Raw genomic sequence first — 17192 nt, 5'->3', positions numbered from 1 at the left:
TACATTGTGACTTAGCAGGGATTGATAGATCCGGTGGAGAGTCCCTGTCCTTGGGTTAAACAGAGTCAGGCTTACCTGTTGATGCCAGACTGTGGTCTCCTTCCTGCCTTTAGTTTCCTTCCTCTCTGAAATCCAATGGTGGCTGGTGGCTGTTTGGAGAGGCTAAGGAGATGAGGCCTTGCTGAGGGAAGGAAGTATGTCGCTGGGGTGTGTGTGGGGGGGGGTGGCCTTCAGGTTTCAAAAGCCTCGTTTTTCACTTGACTTCCTGGGTTGCAGTTTGAGATGGGAGCCCTCAGCTCCAGCTTCCAGCGGGAGGTGCCCTGTGTGCCACCTGCTTTCCCTGCCATTATGGACCCTACCACTCTGGAAGCATAAGCCCCTAGTAAACTCTTTCCTCTCTGTTGTTGCCTTGGTTATGGATTGTATCACAGCAATAGAAGCCCTAACTAAGACAGCCTGAGAGAAGACCTGAAGGGCTGGTGTGGGAGTCCCCTCTGTGTGCTGTGATTACCATTAATGAATAAAGAAACTGCTTTGGACCTATGGCAGGGCAGAACTTAGCTAGGTGGGGAAAACTGAACTGAATGCTGGGAGAAAGAAGGGTGGAGTCAAAAAGATGCCATGGAGCCACCACCAGAGACAGATGCTGGGAACTTTACCCGGTAAGCTACAGCCACGTGGCAATACACAGATTAATACAAATGGGTTAAATTGAGATGTAAGAGTCAGCCAATGAGAAGCTAGAGCTAATGGGCCAAGCACTGATTTAATTAATACAGTTTCTGTGTGATTGTTTTGGGACTAAGCCTGCCGGGCAGGCAGGAAGAACGAGCGGCCCCCTTCCTACTACAAAGGTTCGGTCGCATGCATGGGTGCTATGTCAGCAAACCTAAATGTATCCTCTGGAAGGTGGCCTTTATCTGCATGAGACCCTCATGTCTATAAAAATAGAAATAAGTATCTGAGATTACTCTGTTGGATCAGGGTGGTGAAGGTGACTGACCATTAAGGGACTCCACGGTGAGGCTCCAGCCGTGGCAATCAGAGACTACCTTCCTCTACAGCCCTTGGGGAGCAGAGTGTGCATCGTGAGACGTGCCTGATGGCCATCCGTCAGGCATGCATGCACGCCTGGATAGGCCACCGTACTCATCAGACCATGCTGTGCCTGCCTCGCATGTGAGCACGCCCTTCCAGCCAGAAAGGGGTGCATGTCCATCGGAAAGGCTGGGACTAACTATCTGTGGCTGGTTTCTGAAGGGAAGGAAGCTCTCGAAGGTGTGGTTGGGTTAGGATCACCTAGTGAATAACTGGGTGAAAGGGCATCTTCTGGTGAGGTTTTAGGCAAGTAATGCTTGAACCACAGCCCCTGGGGTTGGATGGTGGGGATCCCGGGGAGGCTTGCTCAAGAGGGCCTGTGATGTGATGTGCCTGAGTCTGGCCTTAGCCTCGAACTGGACTAGACACCTCTGGAGCGTCAGAGGAGAGGTTCGAGAAATAGAGGGCCTGGGAGGTCTTAGCCGGACAGGGTGTTAGAGGAGGGACGTGCGGTATCCAACAGCTGGCCCCTGTGTACTATTCGGGGACAGGATGAACACCTGAGACCTCTGAGATACAGCCACGGGCCATCAGCAACCAGAGCGCCATTTGGAGAGAAAAGCACAGTGGACCTCTCAGGTTGCTCAACTGCTGTGCCCCAGGGTAAACGCCTGGCTCTGACTGATAGGTCAGCCCAGCCCTGGAGTCTCGCCTGACCTCTCCGTGTAAGTGCTTATGTTTCATGTCCCGAGAGCAGCCCATCGGACCCACTGGCCCCCATGGCACATATACGCCCCTTCCAGTGGCATCCAATCAGAGACAGACATATACACAGGAAGATTGGCTTAACTGTGTGACCAGGGCCCAATGAAATGAGGCCGTGGGCCATGCCTCAAGGGGAGGGCGTGACTGGTCGAGCTAGGCATGCTGAACCCCTTGGCGCAGGCGCATCATGTTGGCCCGCCCCTGCGCATGCGCGAAGGCGTATCAGGACACCCAATCAGAGAGTGTTATATTGGGAGGTGGGGCCAAACTAAACGTGGCCAACCTCTGAGTGGAGGGAGGCTGTCTAGCGGAGCCGAGGCTCGTAGGTGAGTGGCAGGGGTTTTTTGTTTCTTTGTTTTGGGGGTTTCGGGGTACCGTGCCAGTGCTCCTGGGGTGGTTTAGAGGGATCAGGAAGACAAAAGCTCTTGACGCAGGACAGAGGGACCACAGAGCAAGAGGGGTCAGGGTGGCCTGTGAGGTGACTTCGGGAGCCTTACTTCCACTTCAGGCTGCAAGAGGCGCCAGAGGCTAGAATGAAAAGAGGAGATGAAGGCAACTGAGCCCTAGAACACTGGTTGGGGCAGAGTCAGGGGCCTGAGAGAGGCGGTAGGGACTCTCCACGTCTGCCGTTTTGTGTTCCTTTCTTTCCTGGGGTCTGTGGGTCCTGACGGGACAAGTGGGTCGTCCTGCGATGCTTCCACTGGCAAGAGTTTGACAGGCTCACCGGTCTGAAAGGGAACTCTGGGCCCTTTAATCAAGCACATAGGCAACTGTAGGGCCCGAGTCGGGAATGGGCGACTGATGGACAGCGTCACACCTGTGCGAGGGCCTGCAGGCAGCCTCGGGAGTGCCAGAGGTGGGGCCTCTGTCTGACGGGGGCGGGAAAGGAGCCTCTCAGAGGGGCCTTCTCAAGTGTGGTCACCGAGGTGAGTGGACAGGGTAAATAGCAGACTCGATCGCGAGCCCAGGTCAGCAGGGATGCACAGCCCTTTGGGGGAGGAGAGCGGGATCTTGAGGAGGAAGGGCCAAGGTTTATCTGTGAGGTGAAGTTTGAAAGACCCACTTTTGCCTGGTAGTGAAATAGGACGCTGAAGGCAGTAGAGGAAGGGGTTCTGAGGGTGGCAGGTTTGAAGAGAGCTGGGTGTGGCAGTGAGGTACAGAAGGGGAAGTAGTGACTGTCCATGTTTTCGTCCTTGTGTCCAGCTGGAGTCCTCAAGGGACATCTGGAGCCACTGACATGCACCCAAGGGCCTTGCCTCGACAGAAATGCCTGTCTGCAGGGGGTGGGGCAGGACTGGGCCCCTTCTGCATCCGACGTCTGGGCAACTTCTGCATCCAGATCTCACAAGTGCCACTTCAGGCCACTTAATCCTGGGCGTGTATGCCTTTGCAGCCCGTCAGAGAGATGTCATTGGGAGGTGGGGCCTAGATAGGCACGACCACTCGCTGAGGAGAAGGAGGCTCCCAGGGTGGGAGAATACCTGCATGGATGATTTGCCATTGAGTAACTCTGTTATGAGTCTCCCCAGTTGTGATAGGGATCCGAGAGGAACCTTACTTAGCTCATGCACCAGGACAGTGGGATCTCAAAGAGGCAGGACCGAGGGAAACCTGTGGGGTGATCTCAGGAGCTTTGCTTCTAAATGGGACTGAGCAAGGCCCCAGAGTGCAAGGTTGGGGAGGGGTCAAGAGGGCTACAGGGATTGGGCAGGTTGAGTGGGACACCTTATGAGCTGGGAGACGTGGCCCAGGTGACTGAGTAGGTCCTCAATGCGTTGGCGTTCCCAACCAGACACGGGCATTTGGTGCCTTGTTTTACAGGCGGGAGGCAGTGTGTAGTGATGAGGCAAGCTGGCCTGCTTTTCGTCCCTCCCGGCTCCCGCACGGCTAGCTTTACACCCGAAATAACAACACACAAATCGTATTCATTTAAACACGGCCTGTCCCATTAGTTCCAGCCTCTTATTGGCTAATTCTCACTTCTTGATTAACCCATTTCTAATAATCTGTGTATCACCACGAGGTGGTGGCTTACCGGGAAGATTCTAACCTACGTCCATCTCGGGCCGGAGCTTCATGGCATCTGCCTGACTCTGCTTTCTTTCTCCCAGCATTCTGTTCTGTCTACTCCACCCACCTAAGGGCTGGCCTATCAAAAGGCCAAGGCAGTTTCTTTATTAACCAATGAAAGTAACACATAGACAGATGACCCTCCTACACCGGCAGTGCCCAGGATTTTCCTACCCAAGGGTCGGGAACGCAGCAGAGGAGCAATCTTGAGAGGTAGTGGGTCTGAGAGCTCCACGTTCAGATAGAGATATGGTGCAGAACTGAACTGTGGTGACATCCTCTTGCCCTCTCCTTGCTGCAGTACAAGTGCCAGGACATCTGGCCACATCCTGTGGAGTCCAAGTCCCTGTTCCCATTGCCATCCTGTAATTCCTCCTGGTATCTGTAGTGACCGGAGTCCTGTCTAGCCCAAGAAGATTCTAGCCATGTCAAGTGGGGAGAAGAAAGCCCGTGAGAGTGCTGGTGCACATCCGAGGCTGGATCCGAATCCCACGTGGGATGACACCAAGAACCCAGATGCAGTCACCCCAGGTAAAAAAACAAAACCAGAAACAATAACAACAAGAACAACAACAAGCCAGATAGGCCCTTGTAGGGCTCTGTCCACCTGGGTAACATCCTAAGGTCTTTTGGTGGGTGGGAAAGCCCCTGAGAGTTCTGAAACGCATCCGAGGCAGGTCTGATTCTCAGGTCAGATGACACCCGGAACCCCGATTCAATCATTCCAGGTTTGAAGAAACAAGATGGACTGCCATATGGCTGTGTCCACCACAGGGGAGATCCTAAAATCGCTTGGTGGGTGGGAAAGTTCCTGACAGTGCTGGCATGCATCCAAGGCTCATGCATATCACATTGCATGACACCAAGACCCCAGATTTCATCACCCAAGGTTAAAAAAAATCAAACAACAACAACAAAAACAGAAGGGCCCTGTATGGCTGTGTCCACCCCGGGGGACATCCTAAAATCTCTTGGTGGGTGGAGCACTGAGTGGATTATGTGCATGAACTTTTATTGGAATAGCAGGAGGTTTCAGATGCTAATAACTCTCGTTCAAGCTTCTTGGGGCCTTTAGGTTCCCCCACCTGAAATTTCTGTCACACAGGAAACCTGCCACATGCCTAGTCAACATGCCTCTCCAGGAGCACATGGGTCACAGTGACTCTCTGGAAGGCCTGTAGAGGTCTGAGAGTCAAGCCTAAAGTGGTGTGTGTGTGTGTGTGTGTGTGTGTGTGTGTGTGTGTCTCTGTGTCTGTGTCTGTGTCTCTGTGTGTCTGTGTCTCTGTGTGTGATGTATATGTGATATGTATGTGTGTGTCTGTGTGGTGTCTGTATGTCTGTGTCTCTGTGTGTGATGTATATGTGATATGTATGTGTCTGTGTCCCTGTCTGTGATGTATATGTGATATGTATGTGTGTGTCTGTGTCTCTGTGTGTGATGTATATGTGATATGTATGTGTGTGTCTGTATGTCTGTGTCTCTGTGTGTGATGTATATGTGATATGTATGTGTGTCTGTGTCCCTGTCTGTGATGTATATGTGATATGTATGTGTGTGTCTGTATGTCTGTGTCTCTGTGTGTCATGTATATGTGATATGTATGTGTGTCTGTGTCTCTGTGTGTGATGTATATGTGATATGTATGTGTGTCTGTGTCTCTGTGTGTCATGTATATGTGATATGTATGTGTGTGTCTGTGTCTCTGTGTGTCATGTATATGTGATATGTATGTGTGTCTGTGTCTCTGTGTGTGATGTATATGTGATATGTATGTGTGTCTGTGTCTCTGTGTGTCATGTATATGTGATATCTATGTGTGTCTGTGTCTCTGTGTGTCATGTATATGTGATATGTATGTGTGTGTCTGTATGTCTGGGTCTCTGTTTGTGATGTATATGTGACATGTATGTGTGTGTGTTCATGATTTCACGGATGACTATTGAAAAAGTGTAAGGAACAGATGCTGGCTAGGGAATCTAGAAACACTATAATGACACTGCTTTCCGTGGAGATGATGAGAACAGCACACTTTGTTTCAAAATATTTTTCCTCTTTCGTTTTAATACACCAGGAAGAGAAGTCATTGATGTCAGTGGTGAGGATGGTACTTCCTCTGGAACAGAAGGGCAAGAGGCCAGGTGATACGCTTCATGTTTTCACCAAATAAATTTAGAAAAGTCTGGCTGGAGAGAGGGCTCAGTGGAAGAGTGCTTAAGGTGCAAACACAGGAGCCTGAGTTCAGGCCCTCAGCACCCACAGATAAAGCCATGCGTGGCCACGCCCAGCTTTTAAGCCCAGAAGTGAGGGCTGAGGCATGGCAGAACCCGGGGGATATTGCGGGTCCTTGCTGATTGCCAGACTAACAGAATAAACCGAGATAGAAAGTAAGTAAGTAAGTAAATGCAGCAACTAAGGCGCATGCACCACGTGGATGTACTTGGGTGCATTGAGCTTAAGGATCTCAAAGCAGCATCCTGCAGTAGATCAGATGTTCAATGTGGTAAGGAATGAAAATCTCATGCCTCCAACAAAGTACGGGTCCTGTCATAGAGCCTGTCTGACAGGAATAAGGCGGCCATGGAGAGAGGAGGACACCTCACTTCTGCATCCTAGGTCGGCACAGGGGCACCCACAGCTGCCCTTCCTCTGAACACATAAATCTAGAAAACTCAACACCTGTTCTGGAAATGTGAATTGTATGTAGGCTGTGTGGCACCCCCACTTCTTCCACTCACTACAAGAATGGCCTTTTATGTACATCGAAGTAAAAAGGTGATTTCTTTGCAGGAAGAAAATACAGAATTTATTTGAAGAATTTGAAGGGACATTCTAGGAGATATCAGGAATTTGAGAAAATTGTTTCAACCAAAGAAGTGCAAGGCGAGGGAGGTATCGCTTGGCAGACAAGAGAGTGTGTTTACTGCCTTGTTCTCAAACAGTGTCAAATAGTATTTATTAGATTACCAACTCTCTACTTCACGTTAATTGCCGATATTGAGAACATAGCACCTGTGGTGTGGATGCTGTTATTTACTAACAGTGGGATCTTTGAAAATTAGATGTAATTATCTGTCTTCAAGGTTTTGATTCGCACAAGTGATATGTCTGTTTCTAATATCACATTTGAAGCCATGCCTTTAATTCCAGCACTTGGGAGGCAGATCTCAGTGAATTCGAGGCCAGCCTGGTCTACAAGAGCTAGTTCCACGACAGGCACCAAAGATACACAGAGAAATCCTGTCTCGAAAAACAATCTAAACAAAATACCACATATTACTTTACTTGTTTGTATTTTAGTCCAGCTCTCTGTCTTCTCTCTCTCTCTCTCTCTCTCTCTCTCTCTCTCTCTCTTTCTCTCTCTCCCTCTCTCTCTCTCTCTCTCCCTGTGTGTTTGTGCGTATGTGCGTGTGCGTTGCGTGTGTGTGAGTAGGGGTGATGGCCAGCCTCCCTTAAATACCTGACCACTGTTTAATGTGTAAAGAACAGCACATGCAGTGGGGAGCTGAAGTCAGCACTGTGACCATTGTATGCGCAGACTGAGTCCTGCTTTAAGTTTCTCTGTCAGACGTCAGTCACACAAACAGTTAAAAAAAACATTACAATCTGAGAATGTTCTAGGAGCTCTGTAGAGGTTTCTGACAGAGAATCGATTCTGGAAACTTCAGGAATCAGGATAGGGAGGTAGGTAAGTGGGAGAGCACTTGCCTTCTAATCTTAAGGCTCTGGGTTCCATCCCCAATACCACAGACTTATCGATCAGTGTGGTTCCCCCGTTAGAATATTCAGGGTGTCTACCCTGTCAAATTTGCCTAAAAGCTCCAATGGCTACAATAGTTACAGTATTTTCATCTGACTGTGCAATAATCTCTGAGCCTTTGGAGATCTTTGTAAACGGACTACTGTTGTGTTTTGCACAAAGCGGCCCAACAGTCCCTCAGAATGTGTCCTTGAACTGGAGCATAATGTGTACATTGATTGAATTTTACCTTTTAATGATGCCCCATGAGGAAATTACACAGCGATTTGAAACCCTTTCTTGCCAGTTTTGCTAAGTTCCCTTCCCTGTGTTTTGTCTGTAATATGTAGACACTGAAGTCCAGCTCTCCAATCTCACATCAAGGTCATAACCACTGAAATTCTTGACGGAAAGAAAGGAGGCAGATATTCTTGCCATTGACAGATTGTTTCCCTCTATTAATAGCAAGTGGTTTTCTAAGTAGAAAACTAAAGCTGGCGGAACTTTACAGTAATGGTTTCAAGAATGTGTTTCGATACAGAGCCCAATAAGAACTTTCTTCAGGGCAACAGCGAAAGATTCACAGCGATCATCACGGAGTCTTTCGAAACCTTGGAGCTGAAATTTGGGGATGTTCTAAAAATCCAGGGCCAGCAAAGGTACGGTTGTTGCTTCTTGGTGCTGTTATCCCAGACGCCTTGACATTTGGTTAGTAAGCACGATGACCAGAGGTTGAGGAATAGCCGTGACCCCCACGGGCCAGAAGTTCAGTTGGATAACATGTTCGGCTTGGCATTTCTGTATAGGGTAGACTTCTTTAGTCATGTTATAGCCTCACATCATCACCGAAGTCAGCTGCGTTTCCTAGCCATGAATTACGATGACCATGGGGTTTTTTTTTTGTTTTTGTTTTTTTTTTTGGTTTTTTTCGAGACAGGGTTTCTCTGTGGTTTTTTTTTTTTTTTGGAGCCTGTCCTGGAAGTAGCTTTTGTAGACCAGGCTGGTCTCAAACTCAGAGATCCGCCTGCCTCTGCCTCCCACGTGCTGGGATTTAAGGCGTGCACCACCACCGCCCAGCTATGATGACCGTTTTGACACATTGCTGTTGAGTCAGTGGAACAGTATGCATCACGTGAACGTGCTGGGCACCTGGAGCTTGAAATCCTCAAAGCATTCATCCCACAGTCAGTCGAGCCTCTGTTCGGTGCCATAGAAATGAAAATCCCATGCCTCCAAAGCCCTATAGCTGTCAGGAGCAGTGTTCACTGTGCTACTGTACCGAGATCCACTCTGGCACAACGTGAGGAAGAGCAAGCAGGTAGGCCACGGCAGAATTCTCTGATGGGAGCGGATGTGCATGCTCCTTGGACCTGTTCTTCAGAAAGAGAGAATTAACCACAAGTTGTGTCTGTCAGACAGATGAATATTTGTGGAATGATAGTAAAACAATAGTTCTTCCTGAGCTTTCCGGCACAAAGGCGTGGGAAGGTACTTCTCTCTCAGCAGGAAGGAGCAAATGCTGTGATGTAAAATGAAATAATCCAATCAGCTTCCTTTTCCCTGTCTGCATAGTTTAGAGGCCATTTCCCCATCCTCCACCAATAGCGTTAGTGAGGGCAAGTCAGTCGTGCTTCGAATGTACTTTCTTCCTATTGGGATGGAGTATCGCACTGTTCCTTGCTATATCATTCACAGGCAGAAACTGTATCAAGAATATTCTCTTCAGATGAAGGTTTTGAAAAGAAAGTTATCCGAGGATGCAGCTGAAGTCAAGAAACATGCAAAAAAACTCGCTGTGAGTGTCAAGCAGCTTAGCTCTCAAGGAATCCATTGTGTCAGCATCAGAAGTAGCAGGGCTTCCTGCAGCAAGTCTGGAGGGAAGGGACGAGACAAGAACTTAGGGAGGCAAGCAGGGTGGTGGATGTGGTGACAAGAGCCTGGCCACTGACCCTTTCCCCTGGTTTGTTCCTCCCCCTCCCCCCCGCAGAGAGATGACAATGTCAGTGATGGTTAGCAGCCATCATGGGGGGGTGGGGCAGGTGAGCAGGCACTGCCTGGAGAGTGCAGGAGAAGGTGTGGGATTGTATCTTAAGAGGGAGCCCTTTCTGATCCACCCAAGAAGTGCAGACACCAGGAGCAGGAGGCCCACCAGAGCCTTCTGACACAGTGAAGAGGCAGGCAGGGTGAGAGCAGTCCCTGTGGCTGTGGCAGAGCAGGTGGAGGCTTAGCCTTCAGTGCTTGGAGTTCAGACCAGCCCACTCCCAGAGGTGAGGAAGGCAAGGCTTCAATCCGTGATAGCCATGGGATGACTGACTCTCCTTTAACCTGGAGATTTGAGTGAGGATTTTATGAGTTTTGGGGCACAAATAAATGCCTGACACCGGACAGTGCCATCTTTGAGGGAATCTTCCTTCCTGGTGTAGGATGGAGCTGCCCTCCTGGAGATTCTGACTTCCAAAGGTGGGGAGGCCGAGGCTGGAATGTGGAGGGAGATGGAGGCGACCCCCCACCCCCGTCCAGTCCAGTGGGCAGGAGTATGGCCCCTGCATTCTGCAATCCCACCAGTTGGAACGCAGTCACGGTTCAGTCCCTTGCTAGTCGCGCTCACTGGGAAAAATAATTTACCTCTGTGTCTCAGATTGCTAGGTGTGAGAGGAGAGATACTTAAGGTCCCCATCTAATGGAATTGGTTTCAAAAGACTCTTAGATGTGCATTCTTATATTGGTCCAGGACAGTATCCGACGTAAGTCTTACAGAATCCTTGCCTGTTAATCAGGCCAGCTGTGGACTCTACTCTTACTGGCAAGAACAAAAGGGAGTGGATTCCTATGTAGGGAGTGAGAGACACTGGGGCCATCTCAGGGTAATTTCTGTAAACACAGAGGGTTCACCAGCTATGACAGTCTCTATTGGATGGGTTTTCAAGTCTTCAGAAACGAACAGTAATGTTTTAGATACTGTTATGTAGGAAAACGTTCCATTAAATGAATGAGATTTTCATCACTACGGTAATTTGTTAGTATTAGATAACATGTGTGAAGTGGTCATCGTGCTTGAAAAATTGCTAGTGATTTCCTTGTATATGTTTTGCATAAATATGATACAGAGTCGTGGTTTTGTAATATTTCTGAGTTTCCCTGTATTGTTCTTACATCTTTTACTGTCTGTGTCTCAGAATATCTTCAAGGAGCAGCAAAAATTTATTCATCAGTCTCTGGGTATTCAGAAGAAGAGAATGGAAGAATTTAAAGATCTGTGTGAACAGTACTTGGAGGTCTGTTGTACATTCTGAAAGCAACCCACACACAGGGACATTGAATACTCTGGCATTCCTTCCATGCTTTGGCTTATTCCTTCGGAAAGTTACCTGTAAACATCTTCCTGTCGACAGAAGTTTCTGTCCCGCCCAGTCCCGCAGTCATTCAGTCCCAAAGAAGCACACAGAGGCCTACATTTTATTTATAAACTGGTTGGTCTATTGGCTCAGTCTTCTCATTAACTCTCATATCTTACATCTCAACCCGCAGTTCTTGTCTGTGTTAGCCACATGGCTTGGGACTTTTATCAGCGAGGCATTCTCATCTTGTTTCCTTTTGGACTGGGTCACAACTGAAGACTGACCCTTTCCTCTTCCTGGAATTCTCCTGTTCTCTTGGCCCCGCCTCTGCTTCCTGCCTGGCTACTGGCCAGTCAGGGTTTTACTGAAACATTGCAAGACCATTGTACCAGAGCATCTTCCAGCATTTTCCTCATGGTGTTATGGTTCCATGTAAACCTAAGTACAAAATGAGTTTTTACTTTTAGAGTTCACATACGGTGGGTAGAGTCCTTTGAAGCAGGAATTGCTGCCTTGGTGATTTCATCCAGAGTTGTTTGTATTGTACAGGGCATTGATGCCTTTCAGACCGTCTGTTCTTGCTTCACAGTGCATTTTCCCTTGGGTGTGTGTGTGCACTGAGGCACACGCACGTGTACATTCCTCTGAGTGTGTGTGTGAAGGTCAGAAGCCAGCTGTGGGTATCTTCAGTCACTCTCCTTCCTATCTTTTTGAGACAGGATGGCTCACTGAACCTGCAACTCGCTTGCCCCTGTGGCTTGGCTGGCTGTTCACCAGGTCACGGGGGTGGCGTGCCCAAGGGAAGAGGTCTTGCGAAGTTTTATAAGCTTCCCCCCACAGCATTTCACACAAGCAGTTAAATGTGGCATGTGCTATTTCACACACTACTGAAGGCACTGTGGGGGTGGAAACCTTGAGTTTTAATTTCATTGTGTTCAGTGGTACACGACAAGCTACTCCAGCTCCCAAAGAAATGAGTGAGTGGCAGTCAATGAGCTCATGCCTCATGCTCTCTGTTTTCATTGGGTTTCATTCTTGATTTGCAGGGAGAGGGATCCTGGGCTCTCCCACATGCTAGGTAGGCAAAGCACCCTTCCCCCGAACCCTCCTGTCCCCCCCCTGCTAATGCCACAAGGTTGAACTTTCAGCAGTGGGTGTGGAGTGGTTACGTCTGTGTCTCTTTGGTGGGTGATGGATCTCCATGTTGCCCATGCTGTATGCTTGCTTTGGAATAATGAAACCATGTCTTTTCACCACATCTACTCCCTTTTAAATATTGCTGTTCGCATTTGTAAACAAAATGACCAGGGCTGATTTCTGCCCATGTCTCTTTCACTTTAGAAACTTGTAATACTGAGGGATTCTCGGGAAGATTCCCTCATTGAAGAGCTGAGACGTCTAATAGCCACCTTGGAAATAAAACTTCTGATGCTGAATGTAAGTACTGAGCCTTTCAGGGCAAACTGAAGCTTGACGAGCACTGTTTATTTTAATATGTCCGTTTAATATGTCCTTGTGCTTCACAGCGCCAGCAAGAGAATGCTGCTGGTCAACTGTCTCTCATGGATCTGTTATTCTCATAATACTCTGAAGAAATGAAAGTCGATACGAGGGGAGCAATTCTCTCATGGAAATTCTCTGGGAGAAGCTGCTTGTGGTTTGCGGCTTCAGCGACTACATCTTCTTGTGTTCTCCTGTTCCTAAAGATACCCCTTTCTGCTAAACCCAAGTAAACCGAAGGATTTGTGTGACAGCAGTCCAGAGATGTCTATAGCATCCTCCAGCCCACGGGTCGTAATGGCAAGTTTTTCTTGGTAGCGTCGTAATTAATGGTTAGCAGTGCATTGGTGTCCATACAGTGGGGTCTTGTACCTCAGTATCACTTGACCAAATTAGAAGGCACAAGAGTGGTCCATCCTTGTCATCTTCAGAGAAATAGTTAAAGGAGGCACACTCTTGCCATTGCATATTTCTGTTACATTTGTTCAGTCATGGAGCCTATGGGAATGACGATAACCCTGCAAAGGGAATGCGTCCTGTAGACTTGAAAAGACTGTGCCCCAGAAGTAGTGAAATTGGTAGAATTCATTAAAACTCCAGAAGAAAAAAAGATGTAAGTATTGTGACGATGTGAAAATGTCACTTCCCGACAAAATTTATAAGGTCTTTCAATGCAATGTGGTCTGCTACCTGATGTCAACTGCCTGTCACATTAAGAGTTGATCCTTAGTATGCCTATAGCTCACTTCCTCGTGGTTTATGTATTTCCTCCTTTGTATGGATAGCGGTAACTGAGAATGCTTTGTGTTTCAAATTTATTGTGCACGTAGTATGTGAACATCAGTGATAGACGAGGTCTTCTGTACACTTAAGACTCTTATCCTGTGGTTTCCTTCATATATATATGTGTGTGTGTGTGTATACATTCATACATATATATATATATATATATATATATATATATATATATATATATTCCATGGGAAATCATTACTTGGAATCATTTGGTTTAATAAATATGGAATTGTTTCAGAGTTTCTGGTATGAGTCATGTAATTGCACTCCCTTCCCAACGTTTCATGCCTTTTTAAACAAAAATGGTCCCATGCTAACTCACGTTTCTACATGGGGCCTCTCCTCGTCCTGACCACTTGTCTCATTGTGTCCTGTGATGGCAGAAGCATTAAAAACAAGTGTGTGTTCGGCATCTCTCATTTTCTACAAGCAGAATTCATTTCTCCACAGTCAATGAGAGAACTTCCCCTCTGGCCAGAATCATGGTACTTCCTAAACTGTGAATCATCTAGGGGAACTTCCCCCTTTGTTCAAAATATCTGTGATTGTATGGACCTTCAGTAGTGCTTCCAGCACTGAATATCTCCTACTTGAGATATTCTATCAGTAGTAGATGAAAAATACATTACCCTATCTTTTTTTTTTTTTTTTGCTTCTTCGAGACAGGGTTTCTCTGTGGCTTTGGAGCCTGTTCTGGAACTAGCTCTGTGGACCAGGCTGGTCCCGAACTCACAGAGATCCACCTGCCTCTGCCTCCCGAGTTCTGGGATTAAAGGCGTGCGCCACCATCGCCCAGCCCTATCATTGAATCTTGTATTATTGGAGTGTGTACTCCTGCGTGTATGAGAGAAAGAGAGAGACAGAGAAACAGAAAGAGACAGAGAGGGATGGAGAGAGGGAGAGAGAGAATATTTTGGCATGTGGTACATGTGTAAATGTGTTCCTATGTGTAGTACATGTGTGTGTGAATACACGTGTATGGAGTATGCAGGTTTATGCATAAATCTTTTAGTATGCAGTACATGTGTAAATGTGTTCCTATGTGTAGCACATGTGTGTGTGAATACATGTGTATGGAGTATGCAGGTTTATGCATAAATCTTTTAGTATGCAGTACATGTGTAAATGTTCATATGTGTGGCACACGTGTGTGTGAATACACGTGTATGGAGTATGCAGGTTTATGCATAAATCTTTTAGTATGCAGTACATGTGTAAATGTTCATATGTGTGGCACACGTGTGTGTGAGTGCATGTGTGCATCTCTGCATTTTTGCAGATGTGTGTAAATCATTTTGTATGTGCTTCATATAGATGTGTTCTATGTGTAGACACACTTGTTTTTGAATGCATGTGTCCACCTCTGTGTATGTTTGCAAGTGTAAATCTTGATATGTGGTTCATATATATGTGTTCATATGTGTAGCACACATATGTGGATATTTGTGTGTGTGAGAGTGTGCAGATTTTTGGTATGTGGTATGTATGTTTATGTGATCATATGTGTAAGTGGAGACTTCATGTTCATTTCCTGGTCAACCAGACCCAAATAGTCACAACAAAAACTTTATTAATTACAACACAGTTTTGCCAACGGCCCAGGCATATTCCTAGCTATGTCTTTCATCCTAAATTAACCCATTTCTATTCATCTGTGTATCACCACGAGCCTGTGGCTTACCGGTAATTTTCCAGTGTCTTGTCTCTCTTGGCAGGTGCATGGCATCTGCCTGACTCTGCCGTCTTTCTCCCTGCTTTCATTTTAAACTTCCCACCTAACTTTGTACTGCCCTGCCATTGACCAAAGAAGCTTCTTTATTAACCAACGGTAGTAAAACCTCTTCATAGCATACAGAGGGGAATCCCACATCACATGTGTGTAGAACTCATGTGCGTGAATGCATGTGCACGCATGCGTGCGTGTGTTCACAACTGCATGTCCATATGCCGGCAGATGTGATTTTGCATGTAGAAGCCAGACACACTCCAGACACCTAACTTATTTTGACACAGGGTAACGCTGTGACCGTGGGGCTCATTGATTGGTCTAGAGCATTAGGCCCTTGAGTGCCAGGATTCTACCCTGTCTCTCTTCTTCAGTGCTGGTGTTACAGACACTCACCGTTGGTCTTAGATGTGGTATGTATATGTATCTGTGCATGTGTATATGTATGTATGTACAAATATGTTCGTTCAGGTTCCCAAGGAGGGTGTCAGACCCCCCAGAGGGGGAGTTATCAGTCACCTGACAGGGTTCCTGGGATTTGAATTCGGGTCTTCTGGAAGAGCAACAAATGCTCTTAAACACCGAGCCGCCTCTACAGCACCTTGTGCTGAGGTTTTCAAAGGTTCTGGGGATCTGAACTCATCTGGGCTATTTGGTATCTCTGGTCCTGGTTGTAGGAGCCTGATATGGCCTGGTCCAACAGATAGTGACGATCACCAGGCTATTAATCACCTCCAATCCCCAGCCTTCTGGATGGAAGAACAGGTCTCACAACTTTTCCATTGAGAAGACATTACTGCATGCTTAACGTTCCTGGTTTCCCAGGAGATCTGTGGGCACAAGGATCTTCCTGCTCCCCACAGACTGGGACACTGTGATTGGAGCTGAGATGTGACCAGGAGGCAGACACACATTTGCAAAGTGTAGATGCCACACAGTGAAATAATGAGAACTGTCACAGAATGTGTTCTGTATGCATCATCAGTGTGGACAAGGAACGGATAAAATTTCTGAGTTCAAAGCCTATGAAACGAATATGTACATGGAACTGGGGAGATGGATCAGCAGGTAAAATTCTAGCTGAATTAGCATGAAGACCTGAGTTCAGATCCCCAGAACCATTGAAAACCTCGGCACAGGGTGCTGTAGAGACGGCTCGGTGTTTAAGAGCACTTGTTGCTCTTCCAGAGGACCCGAGTTCAAACCCAGGAACCCTGTCAGGTGTTTCAAGACTGACTGATAACTCCCCTTCTGGGGGTTCCGACACTCTCCATGGGAACCTGAACGAACACATTTGCACATACATACACATACACACACGCTCAGTTACATACACATACCACATCTCAGGCTAACGGTGAGTGTCTGTAATACCAGCACTTGAGAAGAGAGAGAGGTTTGTGTGATATAGCATCTGAGAGCAGGGAGAAGGTAGCAGTGTGGCGAGGCTGCACACCATCCATGCACATGTGTACGTGGGACGAAATGGCACCGCAGATGTCATTCATTTCTAACACTAATGTTACTGACCATAAAATTAAACATGGGCAAGGATCATGGCTCAGTGGGTTAGGTTTTCCCATGCAAACATGAGAACCTGAGTTCAGATCACCAGCGCCCACAGAAAATCCAGGCACAGCAATACTCTTAAACCCTAGAGCCAGCATGTCTGGCGTGGAGGACAGAGTCCTGGATCCATCCGCAAAGCTCTCTGGCCACTCCGCCTGACAAAATCAGCGAGTTTCATGTTCACTGAGAGACTGTGTCTTAAAAGATAAGGTAAATCTGCAGCCAACTAAGCTTCACGGGAGGTCCCCTTTATCAGCGGAGCCCGCTGTGCAATGGTTGCCAGCAGCGTCTCACTGGGGCCTGGTGTGCAATGGTTGCCAACAACACACTCATTCAGAGTGACCTCACCCTGTTGCCTGTATGGGCTCCCCGAAGGGACCTTGGAGACAATCTTCTGAATGCTCTTCGAGCTCTGACCTCAATGTCGCCTCCAATCTAGGCCCCAGACAGGTATTCGCTGTGCCCTAGGGAAGCCTCAGGTCACCACGGCCAGGGGTCTCACTGTCCAGGCCATCACGTCCACCTGAATCATGCCTCAGAATAAGGAACATCGGATGGAGGCCCTACGTAAAGCCAAGTTCAAGCTCTCCGTGCTGCCAGAGGCAAGTGGTGTTATTAAGCCCCTTCCTCCCACTTTCTTGCCCTGGTCCTCCT

General features: G+C 47.6%; 1 protein-coding gene and 1 pseudogene across 1 annotated transcript; both read left to right on the top strand.

The window, feature by feature from the left end:
* Positions 1-4298: 4298 nt before the first annotated feature.
* Positions 4299-12531, top strand: LOC142840257 (X-linked lymphocyte-regulated protein 3C-like). Its single transcript, XM_075956862.1, has 8 exons — positions 4299-4389; positions 5943-6012; positions 6662-6694; positions 8150-8269; positions 9306-9405; positions 10787-10885; positions 12290-12385; positions 12475-12531. The coding sequence occupies exons 1-8, from the start codon at positions 4299-4301 to the stop codon at positions 12529-12531; spliced, it is 666 nt and encodes a 221-aa protein (XP_075812977.1).
* A 4223-nt stretch (positions 12532-16754) lies between these two features.
* Positions 16755-16930, top strand: LOC142841871 (small nucleolar RNA SNORA70; annotated as a pseudogene).
* The last annotated feature ends 262 nt before the right edge of the window (positions 16931-17192 follow it).

This window comes from Microtus pennsylvanicus, chromosome X (genome assembly GCF_037038515.1).
Source record: "Microtus pennsylvanicus isolate mMicPen1 chromosome X, mMicPen1.hap1, whole genome shotgun sequence".
Classification (NCBI taxonomy): domain Eukaryota; kingdom Metazoa; phylum Chordata; class Mammalia; order Rodentia; family Cricetidae; genus Microtus; species Microtus pennsylvanicus.
The sequence above is the reverse complement of the archived record's forward strand: the minus strand, read 5'-3'. Positions and strand labels throughout refer to the sequence as shown.